General features: G+C 40.8%; 1 protein-coding gene across 3 annotated transcripts in view; it reads left to right on the forward strand.

Moving 5' to 3' along the window:
• The window catches only part of TENM1 (teneurin transmembrane protein 1), a 795,992-nt gene that overhangs the window by 417,918 nt on the left and 360,830 nt on the right, over window positions 1-17,244 (forward strand). For all 3 annotated transcript variants that reach the window (XM_006885054.1, XM_006885055.1, XM_006885056.1), the window contains exons 9-11: window positions 1,047-1,148; window positions 2,663-2,857; window positions 8,204-8,404. In XM_006885054.1, coding sequence (XP_006885116.1) covers window positions 1,047-1,148; window positions 2,663-2,857; window positions 8,204-8,404 — 498 coding nt within the window. The remainder of the gene's footprint in view (window positions 1-1,046; window positions 1,149-2,662; window positions 2,858-8,203; window positions 8,405-17,244) is intronic.

A 17,244-nucleotide genomic window follows, 5' to 3' on the forward strand; every position in this document is an offset into this window, starting at 1 on the left:
TAATGGTAAAGGGTTGCATTGCCAACCCAAAAGCAAGGAGTTTGAATCCACCAGCTGCTCCACTGGAGAAAGGGGCAGCCTCCTCCCATGTGAAAACCCACTGGAGGATCAGCTATGGGTCAACTCTGACCCAACAGCACATAACAACAATATAATGAACTTAGAATTGAATTGGATGTTCTTATAATCAAATCCAATCTTAAACTAGAAACAAGTTTTACTGCCACTCTTGGAATCTGGCATCTGAATCACTTTGTACTGTGCCAGTCAAGCTACTTCCCACACAACTTAGCAAAATTCTGTTGCGCTGCATGACGTTATGTCACCAGCACTACCTCTGGGCACTTTCAAGGCCTTCTCAAGTCCCCTGAAACCTACTCTTCTCTGAGAATGGATTGTAAGGAAATCAGTGGCAGAGTACTGATAAGCATTTACAGTCAAGAAAGCATTTCTCAACAAAATACTTAGGTTCTAATGCTTTTAGTGGTGGTGAATTTAATATGAACACTTACTTTAAAAGCCTCTCATTGTCACTTATTAATGAAAATGAAATACTGATTATCATATTTAAGCTGTCAAGATGGTAGATTAAATATTCCAAGTTTCAAAGGAGAAACTTTATTTGCTACAGCCTAAAGTTTAAAAATAAACAGTGTACTTAGTCTTCGGGGATGAATTTTTAAGCTCTTTCGCTTTTGAAAGATGTCCTGTAATCCTAGTACATTTTTTAGCTTTATCAGGAATGTCTCATAAGAATACAATTCATCTAGACCCTTTATGCACTTTAGAGATGAGGTTGGTTTTTAGTTCCATTCTTGAATAGCCAATTCAGCAAAACCAGGGCTCTTTTAATAATTTGGTGCCGCATGTGACATCTTACAGAAGCCTTTGGCATCTGATTATAAGTAGTAAGTGCTCCAAAGACAGCAGAGGGCAAGATTGTTAGAGGCCCAGAGTTCCTGCAACTGGGGAGGGGAAAAAAAGTTTGATTCTACAGCCTGGAGGTTTGCTCATTTACACCCACCTCTTTTTCTCTGTATGAATAGAAATCATGGATGACTGTTCAACCAACTGCAATGGAAATGGCGAATGCATCTCTGGCCATTGTCATTGTTTCCCAGGATTCCTTGGGCCTGACTGCGCAAGAGGTAATGTAGCTCTGTGGTTCTGAATGGTTTCAGGATATAAGTGTCATCCAGAAACTTGGAAATATTGGTAGTAGTCCCAGCAGCAGCAACAGCAGTAAAATCCCCTTTCTGGTAGCCACCAAAAAATGACCACTTACCACGCCAGCACGGTTCTAAACACTTGGTGTTAGTTCTTTTAATTATTATAATAACCCCGGTTAAAGTAACCCTGATGAACTGATATGTCTACGTTATCAATTTAAAGAAAATGGAAACAATGTTAGAGCCATTAAGCCGCTTCCGTTGGACTGTTTAACATCTGAAGTAGATACCTAGACTGTCTGCCCTGGCCACTACATGATATTTTTATTTCTTTCATACACTAATTTCTAATAGGTTGGCTTTAAAAGCGAGTGAAATTTGTTAACAGTTTATATATACCAGTGTAAACTAGACAGGTTCACCAGATGTGTAAATAGCCCAGAAAAGTTGTCACCAAATGGGTAAATAGCCTAGAAAGTGATCACTGAAGAGTCAGAAGTTCAACTTTGGAAACATTACTACACCTGAGACAAGGCCACAGCATAGTTATTGAAAACCTTTGGCTAATTCACACTGTTTCTTACAGCATTACAAAGATTATTGTAGAGATGTTTTTTGACTCATTTTCAATGCTTTCTTAAATAGTCCATTCTCCTAATGGTGTAACCTTAGTTTTCTTAGCCACTCCATTTTTTAAATTTTATTCTTTTTTGTGTGTGTACCGTCAAATTGAATCTGACTGGTACAGGAGGAGATTTCCACTCCTTCTCCAGCAGAGCATCTGGTGGATTTGAACCGTGCACCTCTGGGATTGCAGTGCAGCTTCTTGCCACTAGGCCACTAGAGCTCTCTGGGCAACCAGCCACTCTATTTTGTAAAGGTAAATTCCAAAGACTCCTTACTAGGTCCCCAGTATTGTGATAGGTCCTGGGGAAGCAGGGTGAGGGGAAGCAGTGGTTGGTACTGAACTAAAAATTGTACAAGAGAAAAGAGGCAGAGGAACTCTTTCTAACAAGGGTCTGTAAACTATACTATAAGACACAACCTCTGTATAGCATAAATATATACAAATGCACAACTGTTTGTTAATACCATTAATAATATTGTATAACATAACTAACTTTTTATTTACTTGAGTTTTTTTGAGTTTCACTTTCTTAAAAGTAGCACACATCTTCTTGAGAAAGGAAACCCATAATATAATAAATTGCTGGCTTCAAAGAACAGCTGCTTAAGAGCAGAGTCCAAAAGCAAATTTTTTAAAATAATTTCTCCACTCTGAGGATATTTTTATAATTTTTCTTCCCCCTCACTCCCTTAAGAGGAAAATGTCTGTGTTTGTAATCACGAACACGCTCCCATTTAATAAAGGGTAAGACGGGAATTGTACAGTTTTTTTGCCTGAAATATTATACAGGAATCAATAGCGAATTGCTCTTTAGAGAGTTTGAAAGCATTATGAAAACATTACAAGTTCATTTGCCAACCTTCAGATTCGTGCCCTGTGCTGTGTGGCGGGAATGGAGAATACGAGAAAGGACACTGTGTCTGCCGGAATGGCTGGAAGGGGCCAGAGTGCGACGTTCCAGAAGAGCAGTGCATTGACCCAACGTGCTTTGGCCACGGCACCTGCATCATGGGAGTGTGCATCTGTGTGCCAGGATACAAAGGAGAAATATGCGAAGAAGGTCAGCTCTCCATTTTAATCTATCGCTTCAGGCTTTCCTCTCGCTAAATTATCCAAAGTGTCATTCATTCCAGGCCTCTAGTAGAAATGCAAGTGGTCTTTGTAAACCATAAAGGCTCAACAACTCCTTAGTGCACCAGTGATTTGCAGGCGGCTGGAGGAGGAGGGCTGCGGGGACGGGGGAGCGCAAGCCTCTTCTGACAGTCTCTCATATTATACATGAGGCCAAATCTATGATACTCGCTGCAGCCATGAAAAAATGGCATTTTCTCCCTCATTTCTAGCACTGTTTTATAACTCGCAAATTTCCATATTGATGATTTTAGGTGTTAATTCATATGCTTTCATTATTTCACAGTGCATTATGCTACATCTTACTTTAAAGCACATAATAAAAATATAATCTATGCATATTTGGAGCCATTTTGTGAATGTTTTCTTGGGGAGTGATTTGTAATTACCATTATTATTATTGCTTTATGTTATTTATTTTTACATACCTCGTGCTGAAGCTTGACCTCCATGTCTCAGGAAGCAGACTTACTACTAATGAGTTTTAAGACAGTGCCTATGTATTAAAATTTACCCCAGAGGAGCCTTTACAAAAAGGAAAAAAACAATCTTTTGAAATGTCAATAGTTTTATCATTTAAAGAGACACACTGGAAAATAAGTTTACTAGTAATCAGACCTTTTTCATGCCACATTTCTCAAACAAGACTGATTCCAGAAATAATATTAAACCATTACCATGGGAGATACTCTCATCACAACTGTTGTTCAGGAAAGAGGCTGCTGAAAATGCACTATAATTGCTTTTTAAAGATGGCTCATTAAGACTATTACACAGCATTCTAAAGGGTTTAATCTCATTCCACTCCATGAACAAGCAAGACTTTAGCTTTCCTCCTCCCATTAGCAACAGCAGAATTTTCCAGTGAAGATTGTATCCGTTCCAAGTGCAGTGGGGCTAGACAAGGCACCAGAGTTCTCGAGTTATTTTTAGAAACAAGTTTTATGGTGATCCAACCTCAGCCATTCTATTTGAATTGCAAATTTAGATACTATATAGACACACATATTCACACACACACACACACACACACACACACGCACAAAAACACAGTTAAAGTATCTGTTCCAATATCTGCAATTCCCATGGGGGGGGGGGAATTTACCTTGAGTTGTAGTGGTATGATGTGTTATGGGTTGTGCTGCAAGCCCAAAGTTCAACAGTTCGAATCCATCGGCTGTTCAAAGAGAAACCAAAGATAATCTCTCTCCTCCAGCAAAAATTATAACCTCGATGGAGGGAGGTGATGAGTCACAACAGACTCAGTGACAGTTTGTTGTTTTGGTTTTTTTAAAAAAAAAATAAATAAATTTAGGCTGTGAAGGAGACCTGGTGGCCTAAGTATAGGTTTACTACCCAAATTCACAAGGAGCCCTGGCTGTGTAGTTCTTAAGGCCTTGCACTCAAAGGCTGCGCCCTCTGGTGGTCAAAATCTGCTAGTGACTCTGAGGAGGAAAGATGGGCAATCTCTTCCCGTGCAATTTGCAACCTAAAATAATCCCATGGGGGGTCGGCTGTAAATAGATTCTGACTTGCTGGCAATGAGACAGAGAGGAATGAATCTCTGGGGGCAAATAAGTGGCCTCCACCCATAAAGATGTGAAGCCTCAGAAATCAAAACGGAAACTAGTTGAGTTGAAATGGACTCTGTTGCAGTGGGTTTGGATTATTCAGAATTGAAGTGCTCAAATGGTACAGTGGATTAATGTTTGGTCAGCTAATTTAAACTTTATGGTTTAAGCCCACCAGCCACCCTGTGGGAGAAATAGGAGGTAACGTGCTTTCTTCAACATTTACAGCCTTGGAGACCTAATGTGGCATTTCTGCCCTGTGCTATAGGCGCCCTGTGGGTTGGAACCAAGTGTATGAGAATGGGTTTGGCTTTTCATTTCAAATTTATGAACTGTTGCATAGGATTAAGCGTCAAGATTATCTTCTTGGAGGTAATGAAGAAAATTTCTAGAATAAACACAATCCCAAGAGGAAAATGAGTGTCATATTTGAGAGTGTGAACTTTTCAAATGCAATAGGAAAAAAAATTGTCGAGAGTCAGTGTCACAGATCAGGAGCTCACAACCTGGGCCTATTTACAAGAGTTTCCTTTGATTCACATAGTGTCACTGTTATGTTGTAATGTGACATAATTACCCAAATTTTAAAATGGAAAAGCATTGTGCAAAAAGACTATTTCTGGAAGAAATAGAAAATCTGATAGCCATGAACCTGAGTGGATCCATGGTCTCACCAACTGGAGCTGAGTAGTAATAGTTTCCTTTAAACTGGACACATGCTCTCAGATTGCCCCAGTACATGTGATTTTCTTACACCAAACCCGTTTCATTCGCGTGTGCTGCCTGCCTAACCCCCTTTTGTCATTTACCTTTATGCCTTTGACTTAAGTTTGTTGCACTGTTAACCCAAAGACTGTGCCTCTTTCCCAAATCCACCAACTGTTCCAAGGGAGTAATATGGACAGTCTCCTCTCTGTCATTTTATTTTTTTTCTATATTTTATTAATTTTCATAAACATTTACAGAGATTTTGGGTTTCCATTCATTCATTGTTGTACTATTCTCTCTACCCTCCTCCCAGTTTGTTCTTGTCCAAATGCCACAGTGCTTGTCAAAGCCAGTTCTGATTAATCTTCTTTGTCAGTGTGTCCTTTGCCATTCCCTATCACTCCTCCCTGAGAGAGACTTCACCCTGAGTCATAAGGAAAAGGGGATGGTGTATTCTCTTAGCTACTTTCTGCTGAAAAGGGACGCTGTGGGTTTCAGGGTGAAGATCTTCTCTCACTACTCTAAAGGGCCCCTTTGGCAGTAGGAAACACATAGACTATTATGGAGATTGATTTTGGAATTTAGATGCACTCTTATTGATTGTGCTTGGCCGTACATGTTCATATCCTTGAAGATGTATCATGGGGGTGTTGCAACCTAGAAGACACAAATTTGAATAACAAGTTATAAGTACACGAGTCCAAAAATCATGGAAAAGTAAAAGAAAAGATTCTTTCATTGTTTTACAAACCCTCCCCCAGGTCCCCTCTCTGTCATTTTATAACATCACAAACCAGGTGGAGGGTCAGCTGTAAGTCAATTCTGACTAGATAGGTAGTGAGTTTGTTAAGAGTACCTATTCATTGAAATGGGGCTCTTACTAAAATAGGCTATGTTAAATTATTTATTTAGTTTGGTTTTTTAAATGTTTGCTATACACCGTAACACTTGGCTGTACATTACATAGGAGGAGGTCATCCATCTTTCTCCCTCAGAGCAACAGGTGGGTTTGAACAAACTGCCTTTGGATTGGCAGTGCAGCTCCCTCCCAACTAGACCACCAGAGCTCCTTCAGCTCTGACTTACTGGTAAAAATTGCGCTGTTAACCCAATGGTATGTAGTTCAAATCCACTAGCTTCTCCATAGCAAAAAGACGAATAATCTCCTCCCATGTGAATTACTATCTCTGAAAAGTCACTGGAGGGTCAGCTATGGGTTGATTCCAACTTGACAACACTCAACAACAACAACAGCATACTACAATACAACAGAGTGACTTCTTTTTTAAAATCTTCTTTTCCCTGTCCCTCAAATATTGGATCTAATTAGATCTACCATCTAGTATTTATTTGCTAACTAAGCCAAAGTGGCCTAGTGGCAAGAAACTTGTGCTGCCATCCCAAAGGCATGAGGTTTGAGGCCACCAGCTGCTCCGAAGGAGATGATGGACAATCTCTTCCCGTGCAACTAACTGCCTCTGAAAACCCGCCGGAGAGTCAGCTATGGGTAGGCTCTGACTCTACAGTACACAGCAGCAACAACAACAAGCCAAAACTATTGTCATAGCACTACTTCCAACTCAATAATTCTATAGGACAAAGCAAAACCTCCCCCTTGGGTTTCAACTGCCACATCTTTTTTCCCATGGAGCAGTTAGTGAGTTTGAACCACAGATCTTTCAGTTATCAGCCAAATGCTTAAACACTGTGTCATCAGGGTCCCTATTTTATTGACTAATAAATAGAGACTTTAATTTATTGATTAAGTCATCATGCTAAGGAACCTGAGAGCCTGTTCAAAGTATAAGGGCAATAATATTTTCGATTGCTCTGTCCCATGGCCACACGCCCCACCCTCAAAGTAGACATGTTCTGCTTATACAGGTGGGTGTCTCAGTCCCTTTCTGCCGCTGGAAATGTCATTCAAAACTTATCTCCTAATTATGGTCAGTTATTTCAGTGTCATCTGCTTTGTATGAGAAGGCCATTATTGTTAGATGCTATCAAATCGATTTCAACTCATCCTGACCCTATGTGACAGAGTAGAATTGCCCCACAGGGTGCTCATGGCTGGAGTCTTTACAGGAGCGGTTCCTCATGCAGTTTCTGGGTGGTTTTGAACTACCCACATTTTGGTTACTCGGCAAGTCTTTAACCATTACTTCATAAGGGCTTGTTTATGGAAAGACCGGAAATTTAGAAAGCCATCTTCCTATTTGCACTGGAATGGTCCCTCTATTAAAATCACACAACAAACAACATTCTTCCAAGAAGTTACATCCCAAATTGTTTATGCATCTGGCAGGATATGTCAAGAACTCTTTTAGACTCACACAAAGAGACAAGTGGAACTTGGGTTCTTCTAAGACACTGGAAGGTATGTCACAGTATCCTGATAGAAGGAGAAACCAGGAAGAAAAGACTTTTAAAATTGGGTTTAAAATGTTGCATCTCAGTGCTTCTGGGAATAAATAAGAGATTACAGTAAATTGATTTAAATTTTATGATTTCATGCAACAGCAATCACCTCACCCAATACCTTGAATAATTTGAACTGGAAAAGAAAAATAAACTCCTCTAAACATATCAAGTGTAAAGCCCTTTATGGGAGCTTTGATCCAATTTCAGAAAGGATAAGGAATGACTTGGCCAAAACCTTCAGCGTTTTGACAACGCCGAGGAGTTTCTATTGAAAGCCCACAGTGCCCCGCCCAGCCATTTATGTGGGGGTACCGCAGCACCGCTTATGATTTCACCCAGCATATGCATGGTCTCCTTCAACCTTTATGAAACATCACCATATTTTTAAGTGTTAATAACCCTCTGGTTTGAACACAGTGTTTGCATGAGTCATTTTATTGCCTAATTAAAGCAGCATTGATGATATAACATTAGGAAATCAATGTGAATGTCTGTTTCATTCCTCAAGTATGCTGTCCATGGCTATTCCCTTTTAACCTGTTTCCCCCCACCCCACCTCTTTTTTTTGCCTTCAGAGGACTGCTTAGACCCAATGTGTTCCGGCCATGGCATCTGTGTTAAAGGAGAATGCCACTGCTCCACGGGCTGGGGAGGAGTCAACTGCGAAACTCCACTTCCTATATGTCAAGAACAGTGTTCGGGACACGGGACTTTTCTTCTGGACACCGGAATGTGCAGTTGCGACCCCAAGTGGACAGGATCTGACTGTTCAACAGGTACACTGGGCTCACCTCCTCTTTCTTCCATTCCCAAGTTCCCATTGGTTGGTCTTGTCTTGAAAATGGTGCTGCTTAAGGTGGGTCGTAAGGAACTCCCGGGTACTTTATAGTCTCGTTTTATATCGTGCTTTCATTTCTACACTGCTATTCCCTGTGTTTGGCAGTTGTAATTTTTTCGTTCTCCTAGGTCTGAGCTTGAAGCGCTGTCTTTATTGTCTAGTCACCTGCCGTTATTTACCCCGCTCTCAGTTCTGTGCAGGTTATTTCCATTTTCTCTCTCTTCAACTCTAACAGTTGTACATTTCCACCCGTCTTCTTGGTGTTTCCACTGAGTGTTACAGCCCCTGAAAGCGCAACTAACCTTCTTTGCCCAGGGACTCCCCCCCATTTTAGCTATTTCTACGCAGTTTCCATTTTCATGATTATTTCTTGTCTTATATCTTTCCTTCCTTAAAACCAAGTCCTGGCGGTGTGGTCTATAGGAATGAATTTGCGCTGCTTACGTGAAGGCTAGCACTGCTCTGGTGGTTTGAGTCTGCCAGCAGATTCCCAGGAGAAAGCTGAGCGATATCTTCTCGCGTGATTTACAGCCTTGACCACACAATGGAGAGTCCGCTCTGAGCCAGTTCTGACTTGATTATAGTGAATTTGAATTCTAGGGCACTCTTGTGGCATAGCCAGTAGGGAGTTGCATGGCATTACTTTTCTTGTCTCATTCCTGCCTTAAAATCAATGAAACAATTTTAATTTTCAAAGAGAAGAGCGAACTTGGGGGGGGGTGAGGTGGGCAGGGAGAAAAGTGCTACAATGAATGAATGGAAATCCAAAGTCTCTGTAAACTTTGACTAAAACTAATAATAATAATAATGATAATTATGGGGAAAACAATCAAGTTCTGGTGCTGTAGCCTATGGGGGATTGTGCGACTAACAACAACAATAAAAACCCATGCTTTTCAAATCCACCAGCAGCAGCTCTGCAGGAAAAAGATGTGTGATCTCCTCCCCTGTGATTTACAGCCTTAGAAACACAATAGAGCGTCAGCTGTGAGTTGGTGCCAACTTGAGAGCAAAGAGTATACCTAAAAGCTTCCTGAGCTGCCCCTTATCCTTAGATGCTTAGTTTGTAATCGAAAGCCAAATACCAACTATTGAAAATGTGTATCTTCAGCCTTCTCTTGATTCCACTTCCTCCACAATCTTTCTGCCACAGCAACCCGTGTGATCTCAACACTTCAGATTTCTATCCTGTTGTCCATGCCCTTTTCTTAGCATGTCACTTTACCTTGCATTCTGTGAAAACCCCCATCCGCCACGACCAGCTACTATTTTAGCTGTAAAACTTTTCCTGTCAACAAGGCCTGCCTGCAATTCTACTCTGCTTATTGCTAGCGCTACAGTGCGTAGCTGAGAAGGCACTGGACTGGAATGTAGGTATTTCTGTGTATGACGTTTCTCCATGTGAATTATAATCATCATGAATAATGGAGCTTTTATACTATTTTTTTGTTATCAATAGAGCTCATTAAATGAATAGAATCGACAACGGTTATCTATTACAGGGGTCTCTGGTTGGCAAAAAATGGTGAAACGTTCAAGTACTAACTGAGAGGTTGGTGGTTTCTAATTCACCTAGATGTGCCTTATAAGAAAGCCATGACTATCTCCTTTTGAAAGTGTACAGCCTTGGAAAAATCCTGCAGGATTCATTTGTACTCTTGAAACACACAGAGTCACCATGAGTTGTAATCAACTTCACAGCAACTAGTTTGAATTTTTGTCTTTGTCTGTTTTTTTTTTAAATTTCTACAAAACCTCTACCAATGGATTTTGTTGCGGATGTAAAATGATATGTGGTAGCAGGTACACTGGGGGACTTTTTGTACCACTGTATATAAAAGCACTTGAACGGAAAGGTCTCATGTTGTAAGGAAACCAGCATAAACCTCTGTTAAGAGAATTTATTCTAACAGTCCATCTCATTATAATAAACATGTGTTGCCTTGAATGGAAATAATATGAGGGAGAGGATTGCATTTTATGGTATATGGTATATGATATGAAAATATATCAAAATGCTAAAGGCAGTCTAATAATAATCAAAATGCAAGTCTTTAAAAATCATTCATTTTTATAGCTAGCAACTATCTGGATGACTGCTATGTGTTTGACACAGTGCTTGCTGCTGGAGACACAGTGGTGAGTTAGATGGATGTGGGTCTCACACAAAACGAACCCTCCCCCCAGTCTAATGGGGGAGATGCCTTGAAAAGGTTAGAAAAGAGCTGCAAAATATGTTACTGTGGGGGTGGATGATAGAGCAGTAACATTATATTCATTCTTTTGCTAAATATTATTAAACTCTTCCTGTCCATTCATGTGCCAGACATAGTATCATGGCCTGGAATTTCAAGTATACGTTAATAGTTATAATAATAGCATTAGTGGTATGAGGATTACTATTATCATTATATCAAACACATAACAGTTATTATGTATGAGGTACTATGCTAAGTGCTGTAAACATATTCATTCACTTAATCCTCATGACAATTCTAAGAGGTAAGCACTATAATTATGTCCATTGGCTAGATGAAGAATCTGAGCACAGGGAGGTTAAATAAATTGCCCGAGGTCACCCAGCTAACAAATGGCAGGGCCAGGGTTTGGACTGCAGTATTCTGACTTCACAATTCCTGAACTGAATCTCTGTACTGTGCTGATCTCTAAGAGCCCATCTTCTACTTCACTATTTATAAAAGGGTGTCATTGTTAGATTATGTCCTGAGCCACGTACCCAAGAGCACAAAGGAATGAATAGCAGGTTGTTTCTGTGAGAAGAGTCCCTACAGTCAGGAAAAGCTCTGTAGAAGTCTGAACCCTTAAATTAACACTATGAAGATGATTACAAGTGTATCAGGTGGACAAAGGAGGGTTGGGGGAAATATTCTAGGAAGAAGTAGTAGTGTATACACACACAGAATTTGAGATCTCACTCCACATGAGACATGTAGGAACTTAAAAGTCATTGAATACAGCTGTAGCTTTGGAGTATAAGAGATGAAATTGGAGCGGTACAGAGGGACCAGCACATGGAGGGTTTTATTAACAACTCATATTGAGGAATTTGTAGTTCTTCTTGAAGAACTGAAAAAGAAATTCAAGCCTCACGTTGCAATACTGGGAGATGCCCTGAGTAAAATCTTGAATGAGCCAGAAAGCATCAAAAGAAGATAAAAGGACTATACAGAATCATTGTACCAAAAAAGAACTGGTTGACACTGAAAAATTTCAGGGAGTATCATATGAACAAGAGCCAACAATAATGAAGGAAGAATTTCAAGCTACCCTGAAGGCACTGGCAAAAACATAAGACCCAAGGAATCGATGGAATATCAACTGATGCGTTTCCACTAACAGGTGTAGCCCTTGACACGCTCACAAGTCTAGACCAGGAAGTTTGGAGTACAGTTGCCTAAGCCAATTGATGGAAGAGGACCGTGTTTGTTTCCATTCACAAGAAACGTGATCTAACAGAATGTGGAAACTATCCAAAATTAGAATGTGGGCTCAGTTGCAGATGGACTGAGATTAAGGTGCCTACAGGTGATCTAGGTGGATATGCTCACTGAGGCGTTGATGATCAAGGATGAGACACATATCACACGCAAACAAAATATTGCTGAAGACCATCCAAAAATGGCTAGAACAATAGAGAACTGCCAGAAGTTCAACCTGGGTTTAGAAGAGGCCATGCCACCAAGGAGAATATCATTATAATGTCTATTTGTGTTTCATTGACTATGCAAAGGCATTTGGCTGTGTGGATCATGACAAACTATGAGTAATATTGAGAAGAATGGGAATCCGAGAACACTTAATTGTGCTTATGTGAAACCAATACCTAGACCAAGAACCCGTTGTCTGATTGGAGCAAGGGAACATTGGATGGTTTAAAATCAAGAAAGGTGGATGTCAAGGTTGTATCCTTTCTCTCTATATATTCAATCTGTACTGAATTAATAATTCAAGAAGCTGGACTCTCAAAAGAAGAATGTGGCATCAGGGTCGGAGGAAGATTCATCAGCAACCTGTGCCATACAAAATGACACAACCTTGTTTGCTGAAAGTGAAGAGGATTTGAAGTACTTATTGCAAAGGTCAAAAAATACAGCCTTCAATATGGATTGCATCTCAACATGGGCACAACATCGTGATAGATGAAGAAAAGATTGAAATTGTCAGGTATTTCTTTCATCCTACTCAGATCCACAATCAACACCGTTGGTACCAGCAGTCAGAAAATCAGTGGGTGTATTGCCCTGGGCAAATCCACTGTTAAGGATCTCTCCAAACTACGGCGGCTCTATGATGTCAGAGTGAAGACTAAAGTGCACCTGATTCAAGTCATGGTCTTTTCAATCATTTAAGATACATCTTAGAATTAGACAGTGAATAAGGTGACAGAAGAATAATTGATGTCGTTGAGTTGTGATGTTGGAGAAGAATACTGAATATCCCACCGACTGTAAAAAAACAAAACAAAACAACAAAACCCAAACAAAAAAAACCACAACAAGCAGGTATGTCTTAGGGAAAGTTCAGACAAAGGGCTCCTTGGTGGCAAGAATGGCAAAAGTTCATCTCACCTATTTTGGGCATGTTGCAAGAAGAGGCTTATTCCTTGGAAACAGATACCATCTTTGGAAAGGGAAAGGGTCAGCTAAAGAAAGGATGGCTGTCTATCAGGTGGGTTGACATAGTGACTGTAGCAATGGGCTTAAGTATATCAGAGAGGATGAGGATGGTACAGGATAGGATAGGATTTAGATCTGTTGTTCATAAGGTGTCTGTGAGTTGGACTTGACTGGATGGCACCTAATAACAGCAACTTGATACCCTAGGACGCCACCGCGCAATCTGACACCACTGACAGCAACTGAGAGACTCTATTGGAGGTAATGAGCTAGGGATCTAAGAGACAAGTATAGTGACAATTAGAGTAGGCCAGGAGAAAGGAGGTGCCGAGGGTCTGAACAGAAACTGGGTTTGTGAGAATGGTGAAGTGGGAACAGCCTGGAGTGAATTTACCAAGAGAAATGAGAGAAAAGGGGGGGAACTGGCTTAACTGTATTAGGCAGCCGGGTTAAAGGAAGCACCGTCAGCACTGGGACTTAAAGCACCATCAGAAAAGCAGGTTTGAGGCAGCAAGCCAAGACAGGAGGCGCTTAATTGTGGCTGGACCAAGATTAAGCGACCTGCAGATGATCCAGGTGGATATACCCACTAAGGAGTTGATGATCAAGAATGAGTCTTAGAAGAGACTCCTAAGTTCAGACTCCAAAAATCTACATCATCCTCTGGAGAGAGTGTAGAAAGTGAGACCCAAGACACTCAGAACCCTAGAGAACATTATTTACCATAACAAGATTATCAACATTGAGAGGAATAGAGGGGGGGAAAAATCACCTCGTTGTATATGGTTTAGGGCGGAAAAGTATCAATTGAATAGAGCTTGTGTGTCATATAATTGCTCCCTCAGGCCCTTTACATCCCTTTAGATGTACTTCCTGGTGCTTCAGACTTCTGTAAAACTGCTGGAAAGATGCCACTCATCAGTTATGCAAATTTAAATGTTTGCATTTCTAATGGATCGCTACTCAATTCCACACACTGTGAGTTTTCCTCTCCTTTCATCCCTTTCTTCTAGTACACAGGCAGGCACCTGCAAAGAAGGTGGTCACATCTAAGGGGAGGGATGGCCAATATAGATAAGCCTCTACATTCCCCCTCTTCACTTCCAGAGCGAGTACCCTAACCCTCACCCCACACCTATTCACCCACTAAAACAAATCAACTAAGAAGAAAAAAGATGTCCTCCTAGAAGGTTAGATCTGGAGGAAAGATCAGGGGTCCTGTGGTTCAATATTTGTCTGATTGTGACGACCTCTAATCCACGTGCCTCAGCATTCCTGGGAACTCTGATGCATGGAGCCACAGAGGGAGGCAGTTCGCCCCACGTTGAGAACCACTGCTCTTGTCTAACCTCCTTATTTCATTGTATACTTACCAAGCATTTACTGAGCCCCTCACATGTCTCTGTCGGTTTGTGAAGACAATAAAGAAGGATGACACATTTTATCAATACTTGGAGACAAAAATGTGAACAAAGATTTAAAACATTGTTGCACTAAGTGCTGAAGAGAAGAGATATATACAATATGCAAGGAGTATTTAATCTTGCCTGCAGGTCTAGAAAATGGTCACAGAAAGACATCACAGATCATGAAGATCTGTGATCATGAAGATCTGTTCCATGCCCAAGTGTTTATACTTCATCCCAGGAGCAAAACCACTGGAAAGAAAGCCACCGGAAGGGGTTTCAAGAGGATAGTTCCATGACCACGTTCACATTTCAGAAAGGTTGATCTGGAAGCAATTTGAAGAATGCAGGCAATAAATTATAAAAAATCTTAAAGAATAGAATTTTGGTGCAGATGAAAGCCCCAGAGGGGTTTTGAAGTTATACTAGTGGCTATGTGATGTAAGTGAAGGAAGGAATTTTTACTGATTTGATGCTTTCCACTTTGTGAGACTGCAAATCATCATACCAGTAACTGCGATACAGAATCTTGACCTATTAAACAAATTTTCATTAAGCAACTATTTGTGTGCTGTGCGCTAGGAACTGTGCATGTCTCTTAAGCTAAATCAATGGAGTTTGTGTCCTGCCTGGGAGATGCAGACAATAATTCATGAACAATAAATGTGTGAGGGTTGGAAAGACGAAGAAACTGAGGAACAGAAAGATGAACGAGCTAGTCCCTGTTTTGTAGACCTGACCAGTGTTGTTATTATGTGTCGTCGAGTCTCTTGTGACTCATACATAGCGACTCTATGTACAAGAGCCCTAAACTCTGTTCTATCCTGTACCAAGCTCACTGTCACCGACACATGAACTCCCACCACCCCAATCACAGAATTGATCCATCTAATCGAGGGTCTTCCTCTCCTGCGCCGTCCGTCCACTCTCCCAAACATGATGTCCCTCTCCAAGGACTAGTCCCTCCTTGCAACATGCCCAAAGTATGTCAGGTGAAAAGCTTCAGAATCTTTGCCTCCAAGGAGCAGCCTGGCTTCACACTCTCCGGGACAAACCTGTTTGTTCTTCTACCAGTCCATGGCATATTCAACTCTCTTCTCCATACCTGACTAATAGCAAACCTATTTTGTGAATAGAAGCCAGATCTGCTGATTTCATTCTACAGCTAGTGCTAGTCTCTCCCCACATGCTTACCACTGAAGGAGGAAGGAAGATTTAGCTAGAAAGATGGTAGGAATCTGGGGACTGGATTAGCTGTCTGTAACAAGAAAGTGCGAGGAGATGAAAGGCATCGAATATTAATTGAATGAATGACACCTTTTGTGCAGAAAGCCTAGACCAAAGCAACATTCATCTATTTAGGATCCAAGTAAAAGAATAATAGCAGCAACTCTTGCTCAAAGAAGAAAAAAAAGGGGGGAGGGTCGATATAGCCCCAAAGCCTCTCAGATAAGAGGCTTCCTAATAAAAATACCAAATGGGAAAAATAGGGGAAGTAAATGCCTTCCAAACCTCCAGTGTCATGGTAGCAATAGTCCTTCTGTGATTTTTAAGCTCCATAAAGGTTGTTCCCACAGAGCATATTTAACTATCGAGATGATCTCACAGAGCAGACTTTTAATTGAGTGCACTCAGTACAGGAAGCAATTTAACATCTGATTCTTATAATGGATCATGTCATTTCAAAGGTGGATATGCTCTTTGCCATTGATCATTTTCTCCCTCTAAGCACATGAAGCTTAGCTGTTAGCATGTTAACTGTGCTGCTCTGACACCAAGGGGACTGGAGTGAATGGTTTACTGATTATTCCTAGTGTTTTTCTAGGTGCACTGAGTATTGTTAGCGGTGTTCCATTGATACTTGATACAGGCTTCTTTAACCTGGGGGTCTCATGGCACCTCACAAAGGTTAACTCATTAGTCTTTAGAAACACCTCAAGAGGGATACAATAGAAGCTTGTTAGGACATGGTTTGGATTTGGATAGACCACAGGTCAAATCATGTTTCCGTAAAACCTCACTCCTCACTGTACAAACTCAGTAATACATTTAGCTCTATGAAGGGGATTAGCCCTAGTCTCAGAGTTCAGCATTGTAAAATGCATCTACTCTATTTTTTATTTTGTAAAATCTGGCTCTTCCTGGTCACATAGACTTTGAAAGGAGGCATGGAAGCCATTTAGGGCTTTGTGCCTCTCTCTTGGGAAAACGTCCTCTGAGCCCCTTTAGCCTGATTTGCTAATAACTTGCAGCAGAATTTGTAGACATTAAGCAGTCACATAGAGAGAAAGACAACTCTTGGCCCTTTCTCTGTCCCCAATCTGTCTTATTATATTGTGTCTTAGAAGTGGATTAATCGGCTAGAGATAAATGGAGCATTGGGCTCTGTGGTGTTTCTGATCATGGCTACTTGCTATAAAACAAATCAAATGAAGCATCGTCATTTTAGACCCCATCCAAGGAGGGGTTCCTGAAGATGCCAGAAGGCAATAGTTTTGTGAGAACAATGATATTTGTTTTCACACTGTCCTGTTAAATGTTTCCCTCTTGACATGCATGCACACTGATTCGCAGCAAAGCGGCTTTGGGTAAGTCACTTTAATGATTTGGAGTCTCAACTGCTTCTTTTGTGCAATGGTAGAAGATTAGCCAAATTACCCACCTGTATCTTGGATCCTTCCAATGCTAAAAGTTGTGATTCTGGATCTCGTGTATTAGACTTTTGACACTTAGTA

The sequence above is a fragment of the Elephantulus edwardii genome, unplaced genomic scaffold (genome assembly GCF_000299155.1).
Source record: "Elephantulus edwardii isolate Elephantulus edwardi_28Jun2011 unplaced genomic scaffold, EleEdw1.0 scaffold00040, whole genome shotgun sequence".
NCBI lineage: Eukaryota > Metazoa > Chordata > Mammalia > Macroscelidea > Macroscelididae > Elephantulus > Elephantulus edwardii.